General features: G+C 35.9%; 1 protein-coding gene across 1 annotated transcript in view; it reads right to left on the bottom strand.

Moving 5' to 3' along the window:
• Positions 1 to 21,765, bottom strand: part of L3MBTL4 (L3MBTL histone methyl-lysine binding protein 4) — a gene marked incomplete at both ends in the record, with an annotated part of 345,501 nt that extends 323,736 nt beyond the window's left edge. The window contains 2 exons of the mRNA XM_084252676.1: positions 8,546 to 8,600; positions 21,694 to 21,765. Of these exons, the coding sequence (XP_084108802.1) occupies positions 8,546 to 8,600; positions 21,694 to 21,765 (127 nt within the window). The remainder of the gene's footprint in view (positions 1 to 8,545; positions 8,601 to 21,693) is intronic.
• Between the last annotated feature and the right edge of the window lie 3,797 nt (positions 21,766 to 25,562).

Genomic DNA, 25,562 nt, shown 5'->3' with positions numbered 1-25,562 from the left:
TTAGCGCATTTATAAATCAGTATCAAAAGCAAATGCATTACTTGAAAATATGTACTGAGAACAAGTGAGAGCAGTATTTTCGTTAAAAAGTACACAGGGATGTTTCAGTTATTGAAGTGCTCTTGGTAGAAAGTCCATTACTAGAAAGAAGTCCCCCACTTATATCCTCCAATGGCAGCTTCATGGTTCAATGAAAATGTCATTTATTAGGCTTAATTATACAAATGCCAAAATATTTAACTATATATTTAAAGATAGTAAATATGAACCTTCTTGGTTGACGTCTCAGTGTTATCAAGCTATTGCCAGCCACTGCAGCATGAGCTCAATTCCCAGCCAGGGAGCTGACCCACATGACACAGCAGACCTCTCCTGTCTTGCCTGCTGCTCCCCTAAGCAGTGTATTTCAGGAGATCCACCTGTTCTGCTTCCCTTTCTGTCTCTGGTGAATCCTCTCACCCCCCGCATCGCAGGCCTACACCACAGATGTAGTATGCATAAATAAATAAAAATAAATCTTTAAATAAATAAGTAAATTTATTTTAAAAGATAGTGAATACGATCTGTAATTATATGCGCTGGCTCAAAAAAAAATCAATTTGGTTTTATCCTTCTCTGATGTTGATATCCATTCAGTGGTAAGGAATTACCTTGGTGGGAATGAATGTATCTCACAAAGTGCAAAAATGCAGACATTAGTTCCAATGACATATAATTATTTTGCAAGAAAGTACTTCTGTCATTACACCCAGGAAGTAAACTAGTTACTCTAACAACAGACTCCAGGAATAATGCTCAAGGGACCAACTCTGAATCTTTTAGCATCACTTAATGAGCTGTATCCCCCCACTTCAAACTATTCCCTGAAAGTAAGTCAACCACTTTTGGAAGCTGTGTTAATTCTTCTTCAGGCCATTTAACTAATTAATACTTCAGAGCTTTAGTAAATTATTACTTCAGTATACTAAATAATAGATACTACTGGCTGAATTGGACCTGATTATATGACTTCTTAAAGATGCCTAATTTAAGTGGAAGATAAAATGTATTATAGAACTGAATTTTTGAAAACTAAATGTCCTAATATACACTAAGAAAAAACAGAACAGGGAAAAACTATAAAGTAAGGAAACTACAGAAAATAATGAAATTCCGAAGGAGCCAGTTATTTGAAGAAGAATCCTCTAGACAGGAGAAACAATTTTTCAGCCAGCCAGGTCTAGAGTGCATGTTCTATTAATCTGGAACAAAAGGGGAGGAGGGTTGAGGGATTGGTGGCAAATGAAGGGCAAGTGCCAGATGGTGACAGGTCTCTAATGATATTCTATAGAAAGAATACAAAGCATTCTACTAACAGAATTTCAGATAAATTTTAGTTGAGGAAGAGAGGGTATAAAAAGACTGAGTAACTGCAAAGTGACTAGGGAGAGCTTCAGGTTGGGAGATATTATTTGAGAGGCATGAAGATGTATGAGCAGAGAAAAGCTGGAGATTGTTTGGCTGGGGACAGGGCTGTGGGATCGCTCAACCAAAAGGGTCCGACAGGCTTTTCTCAATATGCCCAGAATAGGCCTCTTCCAGTAGTGCCACTTTGGTATGGGGAATGAAAGGTCAACTGAAACTCTGTGAGTCTCAGAAAGAGTATTACCAGTTCAAAAAGAAAGATTATTTTAAATAAAGAGCTGCAAAAGGATCTAGAGGCTGAGAGACTTTGACATTGTCTCAGTTGTTTGCTCTTTTCCTAATTGAAGAAGGAATTACTCTCCCCCCCTTTTTATGATCTAGAAGAATGTAATTTGGGAAGTGTCATCTAGGTGTAGGTTTATCAGTGAACATGTCCTCCCTATCTGAGAAATTTAACTTTTTACTCTGAGAGTAAAAAGGTCACCCCCCTCTCCTTGTCTGTCACGTGAATTCCCCCCCCCACCCCCTTGATGCCCCAGGTCCTTAAACACAGGATAAAAAAATCTCTGGTCTGTTCCATTTTACTCTAGTACATAATAACCATGTAAATTCTTCATGCTTGTGCTATTAAATCGTTATTTTCCTTAGCTATCCTATCAGGTGCTATTTAAGTTACTAGTCCTGTTCAGAAAGAAGCCAGAAGACAATTTCCTCTACACCAGGACTACAGTAAGTGAGAGGGAGGTGTCAAGATTATCTCCAAGATTCTACACTGACTACAGGTCAATGATGGTGCTACAGGATGAGGGAAAGCAGATTGAATGTCAGGAATGAAAAAGTTCAGATTCGATGTCCAGTACAATCTAAAGAGCAAGAAAATAATATTAAAGTCTCCACTGATTTGGGATTTCCCTGGTTTCATCAATCAAGGAAATAGTAGTGACTACCCATAGGCAGTGGTCTAAGCAAGAACTTGTTAGGGGAATGACTGAGTATAGCCGTCAAATGATGCAGACAGGATAAGTTCATGGCAAGTGAGGAAATACTGTAGTTCACAAGAAAGCTGGATGTGTTAAAAACAGAAAAAAAGGAGACTCAAGATGGAGTCCTTCATGTCAGTTCCTAGCCTGCCTTAACACCTACTGCAAGTTTCAACCTCTTCCAAAATTAAACTCCTAAGCAAATCAATCTGCTGTTACTTAGTCAGCACTAGTGAGGTATTCTACAGGACAAAACTCACCCTGCCTTTCCCTAGAAAAAGGTAACTTCACAGAAAATCATCTTTTCTTTTGCTAGTAACCTTATCTTATCCTCTTTCTGTCTATAAATATGCTCCATATTTATAATCCCTTGCAGTATCTAGATGGGATATTGCCAGATTCATGAATCACTTGATAAAGTCTATTAGCTGTCTAAATTTGAGAATTTTGTTTCAAAGAGATGCTCCCTGTGATCTCTGAACATGAGAACAGAATGAGAGACTACACAGTGGAAAAAGAAAACTCTATACACAAAGACAATGCAAAGTAATATTCTTGACTAGATCATTGTGAAATCTGTAGAAAAATGAACAAAATTTGAATAGCATCTGCAGTTCAGTAAATTGTGATGTATCAATGTTAATTCCTGAGTTCTCAGAAATGTCTTAAGGTCATATAAAATATTAATGTTAGGAGAATTTGGATGAAGGGAATATAGGCCTATAGCTGTACTATGACTGAAATTTTCCCCTAAATCTTTAATTATTCCAAAACAAAAAGTTAACTTACAAAAAAAAAAGAAGAATTCTAAGAAAAGGCAATCCAAAGTTTCCCTATGCAGAATAGCAAAAATCTGCCATGCCTAAATATGTACTTTTGGCAAAAAATCTATTTCATGGGAGGGGCTCTGATGGATGGATGGAGTATGTCTTTGATAGTATTTGTATGTAAGCTTTTGTGTAAAAATCTCTCAGAAAAAAAACTTAATATCCTTATCACTTTTCAATGGAGAAGGCAGAAATTAAATCTTCACTCCTTTGTTTTTCTGAGAAACTCCTTAACTGAACTTTGCATTTTTCTTCCCCAACCTCCTTTGTTTTAGCTAACCTATTTAAGATGACCTCTAAAGCCATCTTACTCAGGCAAGATAACTCAGTCATGCAGTGTCTCTCCCATATATACAGGATGTATACATGTTACTATTAAACTTCTGCATGAAATTTTCTATCAATCTGTCTAATGCATGTTTGATTATTTGCCAGCTTAGAAGAACTCAGAGGGGTAAGGATGATTTCCTTTGCACTCAGACACTTTCATTTCATGAAATTTTAAGTAATCAAGAGTTTCTGGATTTATTTATTTATTTATAAATTATTATGTGAATCAACATGATCACATACTAATTGCAAAATACATTTTTTGAAGATATACTTTGTATATCACAACTTAGAGATAATAAATGTTAACATCTATTTTAGATAATATGTTGATAGGGGGTAAGGGAGGAAGGGAAGAGTACCACTCCTAGTACGCAGGTAAACACTATGTGATTAATGATCTGTCCTCTTTAAATTAAAACTAATTTTGAACTCAGAATCCCTCCCAGGTGCTGCCTAAGGAAGTGCCAGATTGATGCCATCAGAAATTAACCACCAAGCCAGGATATATCTGGGTCAAGAAAACCAAGGAGATGACAACAAACTCTGGGGGCTACACATGACAAACACCAGGTACAACAACCATGATGGGCTCTTTTGTTGGGCTGTCCACTTACTATTATTTTCTTTGTTTAACCCACTAAAAAAAGGCCAGCTCAGGAGGGAATGACAGAATGGATTTTTGTGGATAACATAATCACCATTCTCTCAGATCACTGGCATTCTGAAAATAAAATGCACCATATAGATTCAATTCCTGTCTCTGTTCATTGGTCTTGGCAGAGATGGGCAGTGCAACCCTGGGATTTCTGGATACAATGTGATAGTTTTTTCAACCATCACTAATGCAAACCCCTGGAGACTTTTTTTTTCCTCTTCATAGTCTATCATGAGTTTTCCCTCCCATAGAAAATTAAAATTCCAAAAGCATTTTAAATGGCCACACAATTATTTATACACAGTTGCACCACTATATTTTTTACCTATTTCAAATTCATTGCACATTTAGATTACTTCCAATTTTTCTCCATTTACAAAAAGTACAAGTATGATATACATAAATTGAATGCTTATGTTTTTATCAGTAAGAGAACTTCCAAAAACTGGAGTTTGGAGTTGAAGAAAATGTTGATAACAACTATCAATATTTCCTTCCAACCAAACAGAGGAAACTTACTCTCCCAGTAGCAGTGTACCGAAAATTAGCCTTCCCCATCCCACCAGCAAGAGGAATTACCTTTTTGAAAAGATTCTCTAATTGGCAGGTTAAAAAAAAAAAAAAGTTCATTATTCTTAAATACTTATTTCTTTGCATTCTGGTGAAATGGAATATATTCAACATTGATTTTTTTAGCCACTTTGATTTCTTCTTTCATGAATTTCCTGCTTGTGACTTTGCCTGTTTTTTACTAAGATCTTGGTGTGTCTGAATCTTGTTCCTAATTCATTTATCTCTTAAGGACCTTCTGTTTGGGTGTACTTGGCATCAAATATTTGCTAGTTTGCTACTTATGTTTTAATTTTTTATTATGATGTTCTTTGACATACAGCATTTATTTTGGGATATGTATACATCTCATTTTCCTTTATAATTTCTTCTGTCCTAAGTTTGTAAAACGTCACTGCTCCAGCACTCAACCAAACAAATATTAACATTAATTTAAAAGAGAAGGGGGGGTTAGAAGGGGAAATGTCATATCATTTCCATTAAAATAAATCATTTGATTTTATTTTGGGGAATTTAAATGCAGAGATCTGGTATGACATAATAATTGATGATACTAATTCTGTAATGTCAAACATACATAATTATTAACAAACAATATTTACTGAGACAAGCCTTCCCTTAACAGTATGTATTTAAAACAACCATTACATTTTTTTTTTAATCACCAGGAATAACAGAGCTAGGGGATTTCCAAGAAAAGGGAAAAATTAACATCAGTGCATGACTATGTCAGGAAAAATCTAGTCCAACCAATCCCCAAGGACACAAAGGGTTGTATTAGATGGCATTAATACTTAAATTATAAGCAATTACTACCTCTATCACATTTCTAAGCAACATTCCAGTTTTTCTACCTTTGTCTTAAGGTTACAAAGAAGGAAGAATGTTAAATAAGAAAGAATATAGGTATACTAGAAAAGTGTGTGGGCTTCAGAACTATCTGGATGTAAATTAAATCAAATTCTGGATCTACCAGTAACTAGTTAAATCTACCATAAGTCAAATGGTTCTCAAAGTTTCATCATCTGTAACACAGAGGTCAATGTTAATGGCACAAATTGTGCATTCAATAAATTATTTTCCAACGAAATTTCCAAACAAATAACTTTCAAATAAATATAAGGAATTATTTTTCAGTACAATATTCTGTTCATGCATAAATGTTTTTGTATAGTTTTTTTTTTATTTTCCTTTGTTACTATATCTAAGACTAAAGGTAAACAACTAAATTTCTTTTGCTTTGAAAGCATCCTCAAGAAAATATTAAACTATTCTGAGGAACTATAGATGGAAAATCTCCATTATATACAAAGAAAACAAAAATGATAAAAATCTAAATTGCTTCACAAAATAATTCAATTTGCAGTTTAACTAGAAGTATGTAGCATCTATATACACAAAACAAGTCTCACTCTTTTTCTAAACATTTAGTTTTATTTCACAGATGGGGAAAACAGCAATAACAATATCAGATATGGAGAAGAATAAACCACAGGGCAAAACTTTAGAGAATGGACCACTAACTATACAGTAAGTCTGACAATGGAATAACAACAACAAATGTTACTTTCTACTAAAACTAAAATATTATTTAATATAAACATATATTTGGATATAATGAAACTATGAACACTAAAGTATTGAAAAAGAAAAATCTTATAATAGCTTTGGTAACTGAACATTTTTACAATGTTAGCCTAATTCTGCTTTTCTTTTTCTCAAATAAATGCTTCAATTATATAATAAGAGAATCTAAAACAATTTACAATAGCATGAAAATAAAGCTGCAGGGGGAAACAACAATGTAATAAATCACAACCTCTCTCTGAAAAGAAAAACAATTGTTTAAGAAAAACCCTGCTGTTAGGGCCAGGTACAGTCCAAATTTATTTCTGAAATTCCAGTGTTGCATAACTGAAGAATATTTCAATAGAGCGAACATCAAGTTACATAATTATCAAATTACTGAATTCTATTTTGCTATCACAGCAAAGAACATGATGGGACTGGGGTGACAGCAAGAGGAGAAAAAAATTTAAAGCAGTATATTTTGACTATAACATAAAACAACTTCCACTTCAAATGTGGAAGATCTTTATTTTTTTTAAATTTTTTAATAGAGACATGTTTTTATTTATTTGTTTGTTTGTTTGTTTGTTTGCTTGTTTATACATGCAGTGGGTACAGTCAGAAGCGCGGGAGGGTGAGAGAATTCACCAGAGCCAGAGCGGGGAGCAGAACAGGCAGAAGGACCGAAGTACACTGCTGAGGGGAGCAGCGGGCGGCAGGAGAGGTCTGCACGCCATGTGGGACCCTCTTCCTGTGGCCGGGGAGCAGCTGGGGATCGAACCGGCGCAGCAGAGGCCGCGGGCAGCTTCGCAACCCAGTGCTCAACCACTGTGCCACCGGGGAGGCCCCCAAATGTGGAAGATCTTTAAGTGGAAGATCACAAACTTTTAATATTGTATCCCAAAACTAAGCACTATAAAATGATCTTCGTTAGTATATTTTTTGCTATATATATATATATTTTTTTCTTTATTGAGGAAACATTGGTTTAAAGCACTCTATGTGCTGTAGGAGAATAGGTACACACCTCCTAAGGTATGTTACTACATCATTACCACCAAGAAAACACCCATAATCCTTAAATTTAGACCCCTTTCTTCAAACCTTCACCCTTTCTTTCCCTCTAGCAGCCTTAATTGTGCATTCATATATCTATGGTTTGTTTTAGTTTAGCTTTGTCAGCTACTTTTTTTTCTTTATATTCCATGTATGACTGCAATCATCCAGTATTTGTCTTTCTCCATATAATAATTCATCTTGATCTTTTTGTTTCAGAGCTGAGTAGTATTCTATCATGTATACATGCCACATCTTCTTAATTCATTCTTTAGTTATTGGGTACTTAAGGTCTTTCCATAACTTGGCTGTTGTAAACTTATTTACCATATGATCCAGCTATTACACTCCTAGGAAATCTCCCCAAAGAATACAAAAGCACAAGTTTGAAGGGATATATGCACTCTTATGTTCACTGCAGCACTGTAGCACAATAAAATGATATTTAAAAACCTCAGTTCTTGTCTGTAATTTTTTTTTTTTTTTTTGGGTGGGACCCTCGCCGGTGGCCGGGGATCGAACTGGCGCTGCAGAGACTGCAGGCAGCCTCACAACCCAGCGCTCAACCGCTGCACCACCAGGGGAGGCCCTCTTGTCTGTAATTTTGTCAAGGTACTTTTAAAGCTTACTCAACAGAATAATAAAGATATAGTCTTCCTTTTGTATCCATGGGGGATTGGTTCCAGGAAGTCAACCAATACCAAAATCCAAAGTTACTCATGTCATGTATATAAAATGGGGTAATAAATGTACAATCCCTCTCTAAAACACAACCTCAACAAAAGACTAAGAAAGCAATCATTATGAGATTAAACAAAGATGGGAAAGCGTAAGCAAAAATTATATGTAAACTAAGCAGCATCTCTTGTTTCCTTGTTCTCAGACAAAGTTTACAAATCAGAAGTGGTTTTACCTAAAGTTTTCTTAAAAGGCAAGTAAATGAGACAAAAGCTTCAGACTTTTTCTGAAAGTGTTATTTTAAAATCTTAGATGGTAATGATAAAGTCTACAGAAGAATATGTAACATACTGTCAATATGTTATAATGAGAGATTTCAACTAATAACCTAAAACAACTAAAGCTATCTAATAAAAATTTCATTTAAAAGTTGTTTATTGTGAAGTAAAACTGTAAAGGGAGGTGATACTTACCATGACTCAAAGGTATTACACCTTCCCTGGACCTCTTCTCCTCTTCAGCTGGCTCCTGTAACACAGACCATGTGACTTAGACCACATTTCTTAATAGTTGTTAAAAACACTTAAAATCAACATTCATATTTGCAGGAAGCACAGTGCCTTAAAAGGCACTGAGAATGAAGGAGACAATACATCAGAAGCCAGGCCTCTGGGTCTCCCTGGTGGCACAGCGGTTGAGCGCTGGGTTGAGAAGCTACCCGCAGCCTCTGCAGCGCCGGTTCAATCCCTGATTGTTCCCCGGCCACTGGAGGAGGGTCCCACATGGCGCGCAGACCTCTCCTGCCGCCCGCTGCTCCCCTCAGCAGTGTACTTCGGTCCTTCTGCTTGTTCTGCTCCCCGCTCTGGCTCTGGTGAATTCTCTCACCCTCCCGTGCATCTGACTGTACCCAGTGCTTATATGTATGTATGTATGTATGTATATATGTATAAATAAATAAATAAATAAATCTTAAAAAAAAAAAAAAAGAAAAGAAGCCAGGCCTCTGGGTGGGTGTGCAAATGCCAGAAAGGTCATACCATGATCTCTGGTGAATTCTCTCACCCTCCCATGCTTCTGACTGTACCCAGTTTTTGTATAAATAAATAAATAAACAAACAAATAAATAAATCTTTAAAAATAAAAAAAAGAAGCCAGGCCTCTGGGTGGGTGTGCAAATGCCAGAAAGGGCATACCATGATCCATTTGGATGTCAAGGAATCCTTTATTGCTGTCTTAATTTTGTGTTGGTTAAAATACAAGAGAAAGTACTATTCAACAGTTAATATTGAAGCTTACAAGAGTACCTCTCTCTTTTTTTTTTAAAGATTTATAGATTTATTTATTTATTTATACAAGCACTGGGTAAAGTCAGAAGTGCGGGAGGGTGAGAGAATTCACTAGAGGCAGAGCGGGGAGAAGAACAGGTAGACAGACTGAGGACACTGCTGAGGGGAGCAGCGGGCGTGGCAGGAGAGGTCTGTCATGTCATGTGGGACCCTCGCCGGTGGCCGGGGATCAAACCGATGCTTCAGAGGCTGTAGGCAGCTTTGCAGCCCAGCGGTCAACCACTATGCCACAGGGGAGGCCCACAAAAGTACCTCTCTTAAGGGATTTGTGGGTCTGAGGGAAGAGAGACTGCTCCCACATCTGAGTCCTGTCCTCTACCCTACCTTTGCTTTCAGAATTCTGGGATCTATTATATATTATGAGACTCAATTAAGGAAACACCCCATTTTAACTAACTTCATTTATGAAATATTTTCACAATAAAAAAGAACATTTGTTAATGGGCATCCACATATGTGTCTTATGTAAATAAATTTGTGGCTATAAACAAAAGATGTCCCTTATAAAAACTCATAATAACTATACAGACAAAATATGAGAAACTGTTTCCGAATTTTAAAATCTTCTAAGTGAAGGGATTCAGTGGGCCCTGAACTCACTTTTGGAAGAATAAATATGCAATAATTTTGATTAGTTCCCAAGAAAAACTGATTGTCATCAGAGAAAATGAAAATTCAGCAGATTAATTACATAAATACCCTCATATAGTTGATGGATGATGCTGAAAAATGAATGTCATTATTTAGTAAACTTGGGCAGTAATAATTCTTTATTTTTATGTATGTTTAAGACAATTTTTAAAATTTTTTTAAAAAGATTTATTTTTATTTATGCATACAAGAGCTGGGGTACAGGCCAGAGGTGTGGAGGGTAAGAGAATTCACCAGAGACAGAGTGGGGAACAGAACAGGGAGATTGATGGAAGTACACTGCTGAGGGAAGCAGCAGGCGAGTCAGGAGAGGTCTGCTGCACCATGTGGGTTACTCCCTGGCCGGGGATCGAACTCATGCTGCAGCAGCTGTGGACAGCTTCATAAGTTGCATCTTAACCCCTTGCGCCAAGACAAATTTTTAAGCTATGCCTAGGGAGACTGACTATCCCAGTTTGACAGAGACTGACCTGGTCACTGCACTGAAGTCCCATAATGGGGAGACGCTTCAGTTTTAGACAAATCAGATTACTGGTCATCCCAGCTATAACAACCATTAACACCAAACCTAAAAACGGACTTCAGATAATGGGATGCCAAAACTCTGAATCAATGTTTCAAAAGAATTGTGCATCTTAATATTTGATCTATTAGATACAATTAATTTCATTTTCATATTACACTTTCGTTTTTCTTTAAATTCTATGGCTTTACAGTACAAAATACCAGTTATATGGTAGTAAATCAAATATTTTCAAATCAATAACCCACATATATCCAGCTATGTGATTAAAGTTTCTTTATTGATAGGATGAGTAAACAAGTTAGAATATGATTGCATTAGGGTTTCATCTGATTATATAGCCATATATAATTGATTGTGATAGATTCTTTGAGATGCCTTAGCTTGATCTTTCTGCATATAATTGATTTTATTTTAGTGAAGTTATGAGTCAAGGTACAACTACAGAATGAAAAAAATAATACAATGAAGACTTTCCCATCTGTCCTTTGCAATCTGACTAGTTCACAAGACCCCCACCCATCGGTTATTAGATTCTAATATATCCTTGCAGAGTATTCTTTGTGGGAAAAAACAAAGAAACATTAATATACATTATCTTGGACTTGTACATCATTAACACTTTTCTACTTTTTTACTTCTCTTTTCACTGACAAAACACCTCAGAGATCTCATTTTTTTCCATAGTCACACAATATTGCATTAAATGAGTATTTCATGGTTTATTTAACTGGTTTGTATTTATGGATCTTTAAGTTGTCTTCATTTTTTCCAAATCATAGAATGCTACAATGAAAAACTTGTCATTTGGCATATGTGCGAGGATATCTATGGAATGATTTCTCTAAGTGAGCTGACAGGTTAAAGGAGGTTCACATTTTCCTGTTGATGGAAACCACAAGCCTCCCATTAGGCCTGTTGTCCCATAGTGTTGCAAATTGACAAGGGTGTGCTATCAAATTTAAATTTTTGTCAAGATAAAAACGTTATCTTGCTAACATTTTAATTTGCATTTGTTTCTTTAAGAAGAAATTGAAGATCATGTATATTTAAAAGCTATTTGCATTTACTTCTCTGTGAAATATCTCTTTATATCCTTGGTTCATTTTCCTATTGGAATGATTACTGATCTTTTGGTCTTGATAAATTAAGAACATTGATCCTTTGTCTATTGTCTATGGTAAGAACATTATTTTCTCCTAGTTCATCATTGCTGCTTTTTCACTTTTCCTGTGGTATTTTTAATATGCAGAGATTTTTGTTATTTAAGAAATGAAATTATCAAACTTTCATGCCTTCTAAACTTTTTCCTTTTTATCTGTTATAGTTGTGATTTGTTACAGTTTAATCTTCCATAATTCTGAAGTTTTGCCCAGACATAACATGAAGTAAAACATAAATGCTTACTTCATAGTCCTACTGTGAAGGACTTATATTAGTATAAGATCAGTATACCCTACATTATACACAAGGTGAGCCTGATCCTACTTCTGGCTCTTCCCTTCCGTTTCTTTAGTTTGTCTTTCAACAATCAGTGTCATACTGTTTTACTAGTACAGCCTTATATTTTCTTTTTTCTTTTTTTAAAGATTTGTCTATGCATACAAGAACTAGGGTACAGGCCAGAGGTGCAGGAGGTGAGACGATTCACCAGAGACAGAGTGGGGAGCAGAACAGGCATATCCACTGAAATACACTGCTGAGGGGTGTAGTGGGCGAGAAAGGAGAGGTCTGCTGTCCCATATGGGTCACCTCCCTGGCCAGGGATTGAGCTTGTGCTGCAACAACTGTGAACAGCTTCATAATGCTGCATCTTAACCCCTTTCGCCACTAGGGAGACCCCAGTACAGCCTTATATTTTAATGTTCCTACACTATTTATTGTTTTTCACACAAAGAGTTCTGTCTCAGTGCAAGTTTTAGAAGCAGGTAGCTGAAGGCTCAAACCCCTCTTGTCTTACCAGCTGTGAGACACTGGGTGTGTGATCTAACTTCTGTGAGTTTCAGTGTCTTTTCTGAGACACTAAGAACTTCTTTACTACATCATTATAAAAATTAGAGATACAAAGGGTCGCATTGCTGCATGTGACACATAGCAGACTCTCAATAGTAGCTATCAGTTATTTTGCCAGGTTTCAAATTGCTAATAATATGTCCAGACTTAATAAAAATAAGTTGGTCTGTCCATTGTATTTTCCAACTGAAGAAACATATCTCAAATGAACAAAATCCCTGATGAAAGAATTCTCAGAGGAAGAAGAATTTCAAAACCCTAACTAAATTAATTACCAATTTTTAAAAACACTTATTGGGTGGGAGAAAGAAAAATTGGAGAGAGATGCAAATACACAAATTTCCAGTTATAATGTAAAACATACTGACTGTAGCTCATTGCTTTATGACATATGATAAAGTTGTTCAGATAATAAATCATATCATCACAAAGGAATTATTTTCATTTTTTCTTTTCTTCTTTTTATTATTTTGTATCTGATAATTATACCCGTGAGAGTCTAGAAATTAGCTGAACTTACCGTAAGTTATTCAACAATATATATAAATCAAACGATCACTTTGTATGTCTTAAACGTATAAAATGATCTATCAATTATTTATCATAAAAATTGGGGGGCTACACTAAATTAAAAATATATATATCCAAACCACACACAGGAGAAAACATTTATTGAGCAATTTCCTGGTGCCTAGAACAGTGCTGGGCTTTAAGAGTACAAACAAAATTCAATGTCCAATGTTTGTGTACTTACTGCCTTTCATTTGAGAGGTATTTACTGTGTGTTGAATGACTAATTAAGGACAAAATGAAGAACTGATTTACTCTGTTATTCTCCAGTTCTTATCACATTCACTCAGTGAGCACATGACATTTCATTCTCCCCTTACCACCTGGGGCTCCTCCTGCTGCTCTTCATTAGGTTTTACCTTGCCAACCACCTGTCTCACCCCCTTTACATAAAACCCACTTTCACTCTCTCGACATGCTGACCTATGGATCTATGTCTCCCTCCATTAACTTTTAAATTGAAATAGATTCTAAATCTCACTGCAGAGATTCATCTAGATGCCCTAGGAACTCTGAAACTCAATAATTGCAAAACCACCCATCCCTCAGTCATTTCTTTACCAATGAAACACCGTGTGGTAGGCAGGATTCTAAAATGACACCAGAAGGAATGTGTCATTCATTTTAGAATACCCTCCTCTATGTGGAGGTGGAATCTATCACTTGCTTCTAGACTGTAGAATAATGGCAAAGATGGTAAGTCAGGTACTTCCTTGGTTACAATGCTACAATAGATAACTGTTTCAACTGATGGGAGGGAGAGAATCAAAGTTTAGTCTTGAAGAAGCAAGCCATTCATATTTTGAGGGTCAAGGAACTTCAGAGCTTCTTGGAGTAAAGAGTAGTTCCTTCTTGAAAAACAGCGATAAAGCAGGAACCTCAAACTTACATCTACAGGACCAGAATTCTTACCACTATCTCATGAACTTGGAAGAAGTCATTAGCTACAAAAGGAACTGAGCCAGTACAACACTGTGATTTCACCCTTTGAGATACTGAGCAGAGATAATCCTTTTAAGCCATGCTTGGACATTTGCCTACAGAAAATTGAGGCATTGATAAGGGGGTTTTAAGCAGCTAAATTTGTAGTAATTTGTTATAAGCAAGATAACTAATATTCCTGATTTCTGTTAGGAGTTAATTCAGGGAGATTTCTTTGATTGTACATCTTCCCTCCATCCAGTCTAATTTCGGTAATCTTCTAAAGACTGGAAATATCTTATACAAAGCTCTATTACTGGGTCTCTCATCTTGAACTGCCATCTGTTTCATTACTTTCATTTGCTTTGATGAGCTTTCTGAAGGTACCATCTTAACCAACCTGTATTCCCTACTCATAGCCTAGTACCTAGGATATCTCAACAATTATCTGCTGAATAAAAGTATGAATGCAAGGTTCAAGAATAGTTCTTTACAGCCTAGCAGATTTTGCATCCAAAATTATCACGGATATCTTTACACAATAAAGAAGCATCCTGACAAAATCTACTATAACCCATTTAAAAAAAAAAAAGAAAAAAAATCTACTATAACCCAGTGGTTCTCAAACCTTAACATGCACATGCATCAACTGAGAATTTTGTTAAAATGCAGGTATTGATTCAGTATATTTGGGGGGAGAGCGAAGATTGCAAGTTTCCAACAAGCATATAGCTGATCCTATTGTTGAAGGTGTGTAGACCACACGATGAGCAGCAAGGTCACCATTTACCAGGCTGGAGGTGGGAGTGGGGAGGCAGTAATCCAATCACATATACCTTTATTCTACTGCATATGAAATGCCAAACTGAATCAGGTCTAATTTTCTATGGTGCTTCTTTACCACAGTTTCATCCCTCTTTACCTACTCAACACATGGGAAATTTACATAATTCAGTATAACATCAGTCTCTTCTCACAAAGGTTCTACCACAAACCAAAAATGGTAACAAGAAACAGTACTCAAGAGTTGATTACGTGAATGCAACAGCTACTAAAGCATTTTTATAATCACTGTATCATTCAAATATAAAAAAATATATATCATTCAATCCACTATCTCACTCAATAAGTAGATTCGGATATTTGATTCACACTTCTTTATTTGCTACTGAAATTCTGCCTAGATTAAAAAAAAAAAACTATGCCTCACAAAAATAACATTACCTCTCACTTCAGATTTAAATCACCCAAACTCTTTTTGTCCATACCTCTTTTAGATGAATCAAGGAAATAAGTATGTAGATATACATGCAAAAGATCATATTTTTTTTTATTTCACAACAAATTTACTTCTCAATTTTATGTTGACCTCATTTTTAAACAATTTTGCAAATGGAAAAGTATTTAATACCATAAGATAGAACAGAAAGAATGCTTAATTTTGGATTTAGTAACGTAAGACCAAATAGCAACCTCACCTGTAAAGACTTATGCAACAGTGAAAAAAAATGACGTGTATTCTCTAGACTTAATTTCTCTCCTCTGCAAAATACAAGGATTGGAAAAAGTGTTCTCTAAAGCTCCTGCCAGCTTTTAACACCCTTTGCTTCTGTCTGAGCTAATTAATTATTTCATAAAGGTAATTAATCTACACTGCTATTAATGAGTAGAGAATTAATTAAAAAAACAAAAGGAAAAATGAGCACTTCACCTTATCCGTCTAGACAGAACACCTAAGGAAACAAGTATGAATTAACAAAAATAAAACCATTACTGTGGCTTCCCAGGTTTCAAACTTTAGTTCTGAAAACTGAAAATAAAGCTATATGGAAAAGAAAAACAGGGATCTGAAAAGTGGGAGATAATGTTTTAAAGAACATAAAATAAGTCTTTGCAGTAGTACATTTCCATTTGTCAATTCAAAATCCATCATTTTGGAAGAGAGGATTATAAATTAGGCAAATAACTGAAAGGCTTGATGTTCTGTTCCCTCCTGATGGCCCTGGATACATCACATACTTTTACTCCAAGTTATAGTGATTTTTTCTAATTAATCAGTGTCTACATTGTCCATCACTTCCAATCAAGAAAGCAAAACAAAGGATTTCACCCTATTGATTCATTGTAACAATTTTGCTATCACCTTGAATCACTTTAGAACTGTGAGATGATGCTCCCCTCTCTTCTTTCCTTTCACAGTTAGTCATGTTCTTTGAACACCCAAGGATCTGAGTGCTAGCTGATCCTCTTCCATATGAACAGAGAGTGATACAAGTTGGTTTCATGAACTACAGAAAACACTGAAATCCTATTTGATTTAACAACTCCAATAACAAACTACTTGAATTTTACCTGCTGTTTCAAGTCCACTTTTCAAATTTTCTTTGCTCTGATCCAATGAGGAATACAAACTGAAGATAAATGAAATTAACCTTTCAGACATAAATTCAGAAAATGATTACTACCTATGCTCTACTGCAATTCAGATGTAGAAAGAAATGCTCTCATTCTGTTCAAATACTCAGTAAGTAGTTTAATGAAATCCCCCTATAGTACTTGTATTAGTTAAACTTACTATTTTTTGTATTTTATGATGCTTGGACATTGGGGCCCTTATGAATTGGAAAGTGACTGTCCCTCTCAGGGTGTGCTAATTCCTACAAATAACAAAGAACTTTCCCTTAATAATGCCTCTGATAAGCAAACCAACCAATCCTAAATCCATATCCCACTCATCTCTTTTTATCATGGACCTACAATCTGGGACACTACTCTAAATTATCACAGGACACTACTCTAAATTATCACCCTACTCTAAATTATCACAGGACCAAGTACTAGACAATTAGAGACAGTCACAAGAGACAGAGATCACCAAAATTATTTTAGCTAGCCAATGCTAAGTCTTTTTAGCTTGCTTACCCTTCCATGCCCATGCCTTACTGTGAAACCACAATAAAGGCTTTGCCCATGTTATTCTCTCACCCTCTGACCCCTTGACTGACTGGTGCTTTCCCATGTGGCCCTGCATGATGTTGTTACAGGGCAACCTGAAAAGAAAATGGGATGCCCTGGGTGTGAGTCCTCATCCACACTTAAAAAAAAAAAAAAAAAAAAAAAAAAAAAACAACTTAGACTCAAGTGCAGACACACAAAGAAAGGTTAATAAAAAGTTTTATTTATAAGGGAAATGAAAAGACACAGAGATTTCAATTGGTCATGGCATCCTACCCTGCCAGTAACACTGTCTCAGCTGGGATCCCAAAGGCACACTGAGGCAGACAAAACCAAGAGAGTACAGGCCCACATGTGTTTGGTTTTATACCAAGCATAGCTGCTTATCTCCACCCGCAGTCAAGCAATCCCCACTTCAGGAAGTCAAGTCATGGCAGATTCATGGCATTATGGGACATGCAATCCTTGGCAACTGAGATCTCCTTGGCACGGAGGTGGGGGTGGAGTTTATAAAACATCAGTGGGTAGAGTTCATTCAGGATATACTGGTCCCCTTACAATGTGATGTGACACCTCCTCGTGGGAGATGTAACAGGCTATCATTCAAATGGCAGTTGCACCTTGATCAGTTGACCTTACTATGCCTGCATAAAAGCAAAATCCTAGGTATATTTTTAAATAATAATAATTACAAATTTTATTAAAAAACAAAAGGAAAAATCTAAAATAGCTTTATAAACTTTCCTTTCTTTGGTTCCTCCATATATAAATGAATTATGCTGGCTGATACTAACCAGTATCAGTCAGGGGTGGGAGGGAGGCAGTATTTATTTAAAAAGTAAGTACTACTGAAAGCACATTAAAATAATACTACCCTCTTTTCTAAATATCTATTTAAGGATATTACAAAAAAAAAAATTCATTACATTTGCCCAATCGGAAGTGAACCATGGCTCCTTTCTATCAGTATATTAAATCTAATGGTCCGCATGTCAAATACAACTTCCTCTGGTTTGCCATGAAGACCCTCTGCACTTGGCCATCCAGATCTACCCAGTCATCTCATTTTCTCATTATATACTAAATTTTAGAATTATTTAAATGGAAATACTCCTTTTTTTTTTTACAAAATTAAATTTTATTGAGACATAATTGACAGAAAATAGAACATTTTTAGAGCATACAATTTGGAAAGCTTTGACATATGCACATACCCAGGAAACCAAGATCTTCTAATCTAAGACTCTTACTCTAGAGCAAAGAAATTGAGCCCTAGCCCAGCCTAGAGGACTTGTCCTTAGTCACAGAGCTAATTATCACCAGAGCCAAAGACTAAAAGTCCAAACATGCTAACACCCAACCCAACACTCATTCTGCAAAACTGCCAATGTCAATATCCAGTCAGTCAGAAAAGTTTTTATAATCTTACCAAATGTAACATATCATGTTTGCTTTCAAACTCACACCTTTGTTCTTGTTGCCTCATTAGCCCAGACAGCCCTGCTCTGTCAGCTTTCTTATTTCACTAGGTAAGTTACCTATAGAGCACCCAGATGTTGAGATGTTAATAAGTTATACTCTCTCATTTTACCAAGTTGGAATTAAAAGCTCTTTGTTACAGCAACATTAAATATGTATAAAACAAATATTTTTATCTTATTTAATAAATTATGTAAACTATTAAATATAAAAAATTTTAAATCCTCTTCATCCTTTAAGATCAGACCTGAGCCCCCAAAGAGCTCAACTTTCTCTGAATACTGTCTGTACCATAGAACACTAATGGACATAAGTACGTAGGCTGTATTAAAGTACTCATTACATAAGTTACTTCTCTCTTATTTAGAAACACTCTAAGATCCTTTAGAGAATGAACAATAGCTTATATTTCTATTTCTCAAAGTTCATAGTTTACTAATTAGATATAAATTCACAGACTATCAGAGGTACACAGAGAGATGAAAAATGCAAACTGACATGTATTCAGTATCAGGTATTTTATGTAGAGACCACATATCTTATTCTTGTATAGTCAAATAAAATATCTTTTTTACTTTAGGAAATTGCATTTTTATGTAGCAAACTTAAAATTTTATAGCCTATATATGGTTTGAGACTGCATTCCCACATACAATCATGTGTCTATGAAATCACCTTGAAAAAAATGCCGTGTTTCCCCAATTTCCCCAATTATCATAGGCCTAAATTTTGCCAGTCAATTCTAAAGGTGATGGGAGGATAAGGTTAACAGATATCACCCAGAATTACATCTTCTTTGTTCCAAGTTTTATGAAAAAGCATAATATGCTAATAAGTCTTACAGGAGCAGGAAAATACCTCTCTTCGATTCTGTGGCAGCACTATGGAGACCAGCACAATAAACAGAAGTTCATCCAAAAGGTAGAATTTAGTAAACAAAGACATAAAATGTGGAGTTAAGCCTAATAAGCACAGCACATAATGCTGTTAGAGAATACAAACGACATGGCCAATTAGGAGGATGATATGAAAAACATCAAAATTTTAACTGTACATATTCTTTAGCACAATTCTACTGATAAGATTTTGCCTGTGAGGCAGCTACAAGTTTCTCAAAGATACAGCAATAAGAATATTGGTTGTAACATGGTATCTAATAGCAAAAAATAAAAATCACCTAATGTTTATGGTAGGAAACTATTTAAATAAACATAGGTACATTCACAGAATGGAATACTATGTACCATTTATAATAATGACAAGATCTACATCTCTAAGATACACATGCTTAAGTGCAAGAAAGCAAGGTTTTGAACAAGTAGAGTTTGAGCCCACCTAAGATCCTATATGTACTATAGGTATAGGTATGTGTGCATAAAGGATGTGGGGTTTTTAGCTTTCATTTTTTTTTTTTTTGATTCTCATATATATAACAAGAAACAGTAAGCAGTAGTCACTTTTAGGAAACTATTTGGGGAATTAGTGAATGTGTGTGTGTGTGTGTGTTTTAATACCTATCTATACTATTTGCTTTTTTAAATCATTTACCTATATTTTGAAAAACACTAATATGTTTAAAATTGTATGAAGAAATACATGGAAACTATTAGTCTAGAAAGACATACATTGACAGACACTGATATCATCATTCAAAATTTATTATAAATCCAAGTTATGAAATTACTATCTCAATAGCAGATATTTAGAAAATACCCAAATGTTCATTGGGTTGATGTTTTTTGTGCTTAACCTGCCAATCCTTTTTTCTTGATTGGCCGGAAATGACACTTGTAAAATCAGAAAGGTTAAAACAGAAAGTAAAGGGATGTTATTGATATTTCTAGCAAAATTCACGTATGATTTTAGTGATTGAACACTTTTCTCTCAAGCATGGTTGAACTCATTTGTCCCCACAATGAATAGAGACACAGATGTGAACCTGTTTATTGTATTAACTATTAACTAAAGAAAATTGACACTGTATCTGGCAACGAGCCCCAGACTGATAGTGCAAAGCAGAATTTATCCTAAATGCATGTCTTTTTATCTGAACATCCTTTAAAATAATTACATGTCCCAAACGCCTCATAATTCAAATAGTAACATGGCCCTTAAAATTATTTTCTTACTATTGGTCAAAGAAATCTGTTTGCATAGGGATGACATTAAACATTAAGAACATCATTCAATAGATATTTTCAGAAATCTAGCTATGCAAGTCATCATACTACAATAGTACCAACAGCACTTCTGGAATTCAAAAAAGGGGAAAATCCCAAAGTGGAATGAAAATAATGGTAAGAGCATCATAGTTACATTAGACACTGAATCGGACTTTAATAGAAAACTGGAATTTGTGCCAATACATGTTATTCATATTACAGGGCAAGAAAATGGAAGTACTGAGAAGGGGCCTTAATAATTTGAACAATTTAAAGGCAAATGATACTCTTCAAAAATAGAAAATATGTATGGATAGGAGAGGAGGTCTCAAATGTTAAATTAAGTAAGTTTAGAAATATTCAGTAGCTAAACTCGATTGACTATTGCACTACTGGTAGGTAAATTTTATCTAGCTTTTTCCCCGATAAATTGTTTCTCAAACATGAGGCTGTGTCATAACTACCTGGAGGAATTAGCAAAATACAGTTTTTTGAATCCCACCCCCACAGAACTTGATTCAATAGGTCTGGAGTGGGATCCAAGAATTTGCAGTTCTAACAAACCCAAGGTAATGGTGATGCTGCTGAGCCAGAGAACACAGTTGAAGAAGCACTATACAAGAATAATGCTGAATACATCAAACACCCTATCTTTACAGGGCATGGCACAGTAAACCAAAAACGCTAGCAATGGGCATCCTCACATAACTGGAGACAGGTGCAGGTCTTCCCAATTGAGTCCAATAACCACCTAGACAGCAAGTCTTCGGGATACATTTAGATCTCTCCATTCATATTCTCTCCTATCTTTCAAAAAAGAAAAGGTCTCCTTTCACCATTAAGATTACCTTTTAAAATGTACCAGACTATAATGACATTTATATTCTGTACCACTATCCAGTTTCAAGTGATTGAAAAAATACCTCTGCTGTACCATTACACCGTACATTGCTAACAGTTAGCAGTAACTATGAGGATATGTTCAGGAACTGACATCTTACCAAGCACTCATCCTGATTCAAATGCTCGTTGGAATCCATATTAAGCTTCCTCTTTCTGTTGGGCTGTTTCATGGCCACTTATCAGTCCTTAGCAGTTTTTCTGCAAAATAATACCAAATGAAAAGCTGAGAGGTTTTTGCTCCTTTCAAATTGAAAAGAAAAAAAAACATATTTTTCAATTATACTTCCTATTTCTGTAAATAACCTGATAAATGGGCTAACACAGAGACTTCACTATTGATGTTAAAGCCCCTAATATATTAATAAAATGGAATAAAGATGATTTTCTGCCCAGATATAAATTTTAAATCACAAAGAAAATAGATTTTTTTGGTCTTACTTGTTATAAATTTCTGGTTTTAGTTTGGTTGTGGTTAGCTGATCTAACCAATTAGAATTCACTATGATCTGCCTATACAGCATCTGTACTCACATGCTCTATTTGTTCAAAAGTGTCAAGGCAAAAATATTCTTGGCAAGAGGTCTTAATCATACAAGACATAGCACAGCAATCTGAAACAGAAAAAAATAAGGAACATTTTTAGCAATCCAAGTAAATTAATAGATAGTAGTCATAGAAAAATTGCACAGGGGTTAAAGAGCACTATCAAGCTATGGCCAGCCACTGCAGCAAGAGTTCGAGTCCTGGCCGGCCATAATATCTCCCATTATGAGTCCAGGCCGGCCACATAGCACAGCAGACCTCTCCTTCCTCACCCACTGCTCCCCTCAGCAGTGTATTTCAGTACATCTGCCTGTTATTAAGCTCCCCGCTCTCTCTGGTGAATCCTCTCACCTCCCGCACCTCTGCCTTACACCCCAGTTCTTGTATGCATAAATAAATAAATCTTAAAAAAAAAGTTATTCGGGGGCCTCCCTGGTGGCATAAGGGGTTAAGTCTCAGCACGATCAAGCTATCGCCAGCCACTGCAGCATGAGTTCAATCCCCAGCCAGGCAGCTGACCCACATGGTACAGCAGACCTTTCCTGCCTTGCCCGCTGTTCCCCTCAGCAGTGTATTTCAGTGGATCTGCCTGTTCTGCTCCCCACTCTGTCTCTGGTGAATCTTATCACCCACCCACACATCTGGCCTATACCACAGCTCCTGTATGGTATGCATAAATAAAATAGATCTTTTTTTTAAAAAAAAAAAAGTTATTTGGACTAAGTTTTTTGATAGAGTAGGATAATCATTTGATTACCACTGAAGCTATAATTCAAATGGTCATTTAAATAATTTTAACTATAATGTTAAAAAGTCTAATAGATCTAAATCATCTACAGTCCCAGTGCTTTGGAATCATCCATCCCACTTCTCCCTTGTATTTTCCAACTGAACAATGACCCTAAATAATGCAACTTCAACATCTTCACAACTGAACTCATTTCCCCTCACTGCTTGCCATTTCTACTCTCCCTTCCTATTCGCACTGTAATGAGAAGACTACCCAGATCTCTGCTCCTTATAGTTCAGACCATGTACAAGAGTAGCAGACCTAGAAGCATGTGAAAGCTAAAATACACTCTGGGCTCTGCATAAACACCAATCCCCCTGCCACGGTTTTTTCTGCCTGGAAGAAAATGCATCTTTATCTAAATCAAAGATAACTTTTAAGTTAAAGGTGCCCATTACTTTGCTTTAGCCAGAGACCTAGGAGTTACCATCATTTCATCCTTTGTATAGCATTCCACACTGTCAAGAAATTTTGCTGATTTTTAATCTACTAAACACTTTTTGAATTCATCTTCTCCCTCTATTCCCATTAATTCTCACCCCTTCAATTTTATGTTCCAATCAACTATAGATCTTGCAGTTCTTTGCAACATGACATCCCTGCTGCTTCTCAGTGCCATAATTTTGCTGGTCCCTCAACCTTGGAATATCTTCTTCACTATGCACCTTTTCCTCTATCAACTTCTCTACTTCCTGCCCATTCTTTATGACACAACTAAAAGAGACTTCACATGCTTGAGAAAAGCCTTTCTTATTTAATTCCTGCTCCTAATGAACCAGGTATATTTTACCCACAATTCATGGTATCTGTGCTCATCTTTGCCATACTGTTCATCACTATATACTCTAGTTTTCATTTCCAGATGTCTCCATTATAAGGCTGTAAGATTCCTGATGACAAAGACTGTGGATTACTGATTCTCACCTTCCTTCCATTGTCTACTTAGTATCTGACTCACAGCAGACTCTCAAATCATGCGACTTGCTGTCCTAAACTGCATAACCACATTTCTGGATTATTGAGGAGTCTAAAATCCTTAAGTCCACTGCATATTACTTATCAATCCATCTATTGTTCCTTCTGGAAAGCTGTATAACTAGACTGAGCACAATTCTCAAAACATAATTCTTTCCTTTCTTTTTAATATACCCCCACAATAATTATATCTGTTTTATTTCTAGTCAGATGATATGTATGTCCTTAAGACAGGCACTTACCTACTAAATTCAGTAAAGTTACATTCATTTTGTGGATGTAAATACAATTTATCATACCTAGCTTCTGGTAATACTCTGAACATCTATGAAAATGATCAGCTTAGACTTGATGCCTCTAGCAAACTGTTATTGCACAAGACATTAAGTAGTGCCAAGGTTGGCTCACATTTCACAATTAATAATACCCCATGGCTTGTCAAGCTGAAATCATCTGGCTACTGAAGCTTCTCTCCTGACCTTCAAAGTGATCTGTCTTGCTAATCACTGGTAATTATCTCAGTAACCCCTGTTTTGGTCCTTATTTTTCAAAGCCTAAATTTATATTATTATGTATCCAGGAAAAATTAATTTTTTATACTGTGAAGTTTCACAATACCATTTAGTAACATTTGGATTCCCTTTAGACTTAGAAAATATGAAGCAAAAATATAAAAGTTATCTAACAGCCTATATAAGATTTCATTGTCAGAAAAAAAGATCAAAAGTAATATTTTATTGAGTTATTGAGTACAATACAAAAGATATGGGTGATAATTGTAATAATTTGTAACAGATAGACAGACAGGTTGATAGGGATGAGTAGATGGACTATAGATAGACAGTAGACAGGCTGATACACAGAAAGACAGGAAGGCTTTATACAATGGCTTCAAAATCAATTCATAGGCTCTATTCTAACCAACAACAACAACAACAACAACAACAAAAACAGTACCTCTGACATAAACTAAACTTGAGATTCTTGGCACAGTATCAAAATATATGGGTAATTCAGACTATCCATGATATATAGCCAACTCCTAGGGGGCCCCAAATGGCACATCATCCACATGATATGTTGCCGAGTTCTTGACAGAATATAAGACTTTTTAGAGGCAAGGAACAACAATGCCAGATTCTAAAACATATGAAAGAAACATCATCAAGAAGCAAATGTGATGGGCGACTGGGCAGGAATGCACCTGCATCCTTTAGCTTTGAAACAACCAAGTTCTAACTATAGTATACAAGTTTATTTCAGGGGATTTTAATTAAAAAATTTCTAGGGCCTCCTTGGTGGCGCAGCAGTTTGAGCTCAGTGCTGTGGAGCTGGCCACAGCCTCTGCAGTGCGGGTTTGATTCCGGCCGACCAGGGAGATGCCCACATGGTGCAGCAGATCTCTCCTGTCTCACCCGCTGTTCCCCTCAGCAGTGTATTTCAGTCAGTCTGCCTGTTCTGTACCCCACTCTGTATCTGGTGAAGCATATCACCCACCCACACATCTGACCTGTGCCCCGGTTCTTGTATGCATACAATAAATAAATCTTTAAAAAAAAATTTCTAAATACTGTTTTATATTTTTTTAAAAAACTGCTAAATACACATAAGTGATTCATATTTCAGCAGAAAATACAAATTTTTCCAAGTAATCATTTT

The sequence above is a fragment of the Talpa europaea genome, assembly GCF_964194135.1.
Source record: "Talpa europaea genome assembly, chromosome: 13".
Lineage (NCBI taxonomy): Eukaryota > Metazoa > Chordata > Mammalia > Eulipotyphla > Talpidae > Talpa > Talpa europaea.
The sequence above is the reverse complement of the archived record's forward strand: the minus strand, read 5'-3'. Positions and strand labels throughout refer to the sequence as shown.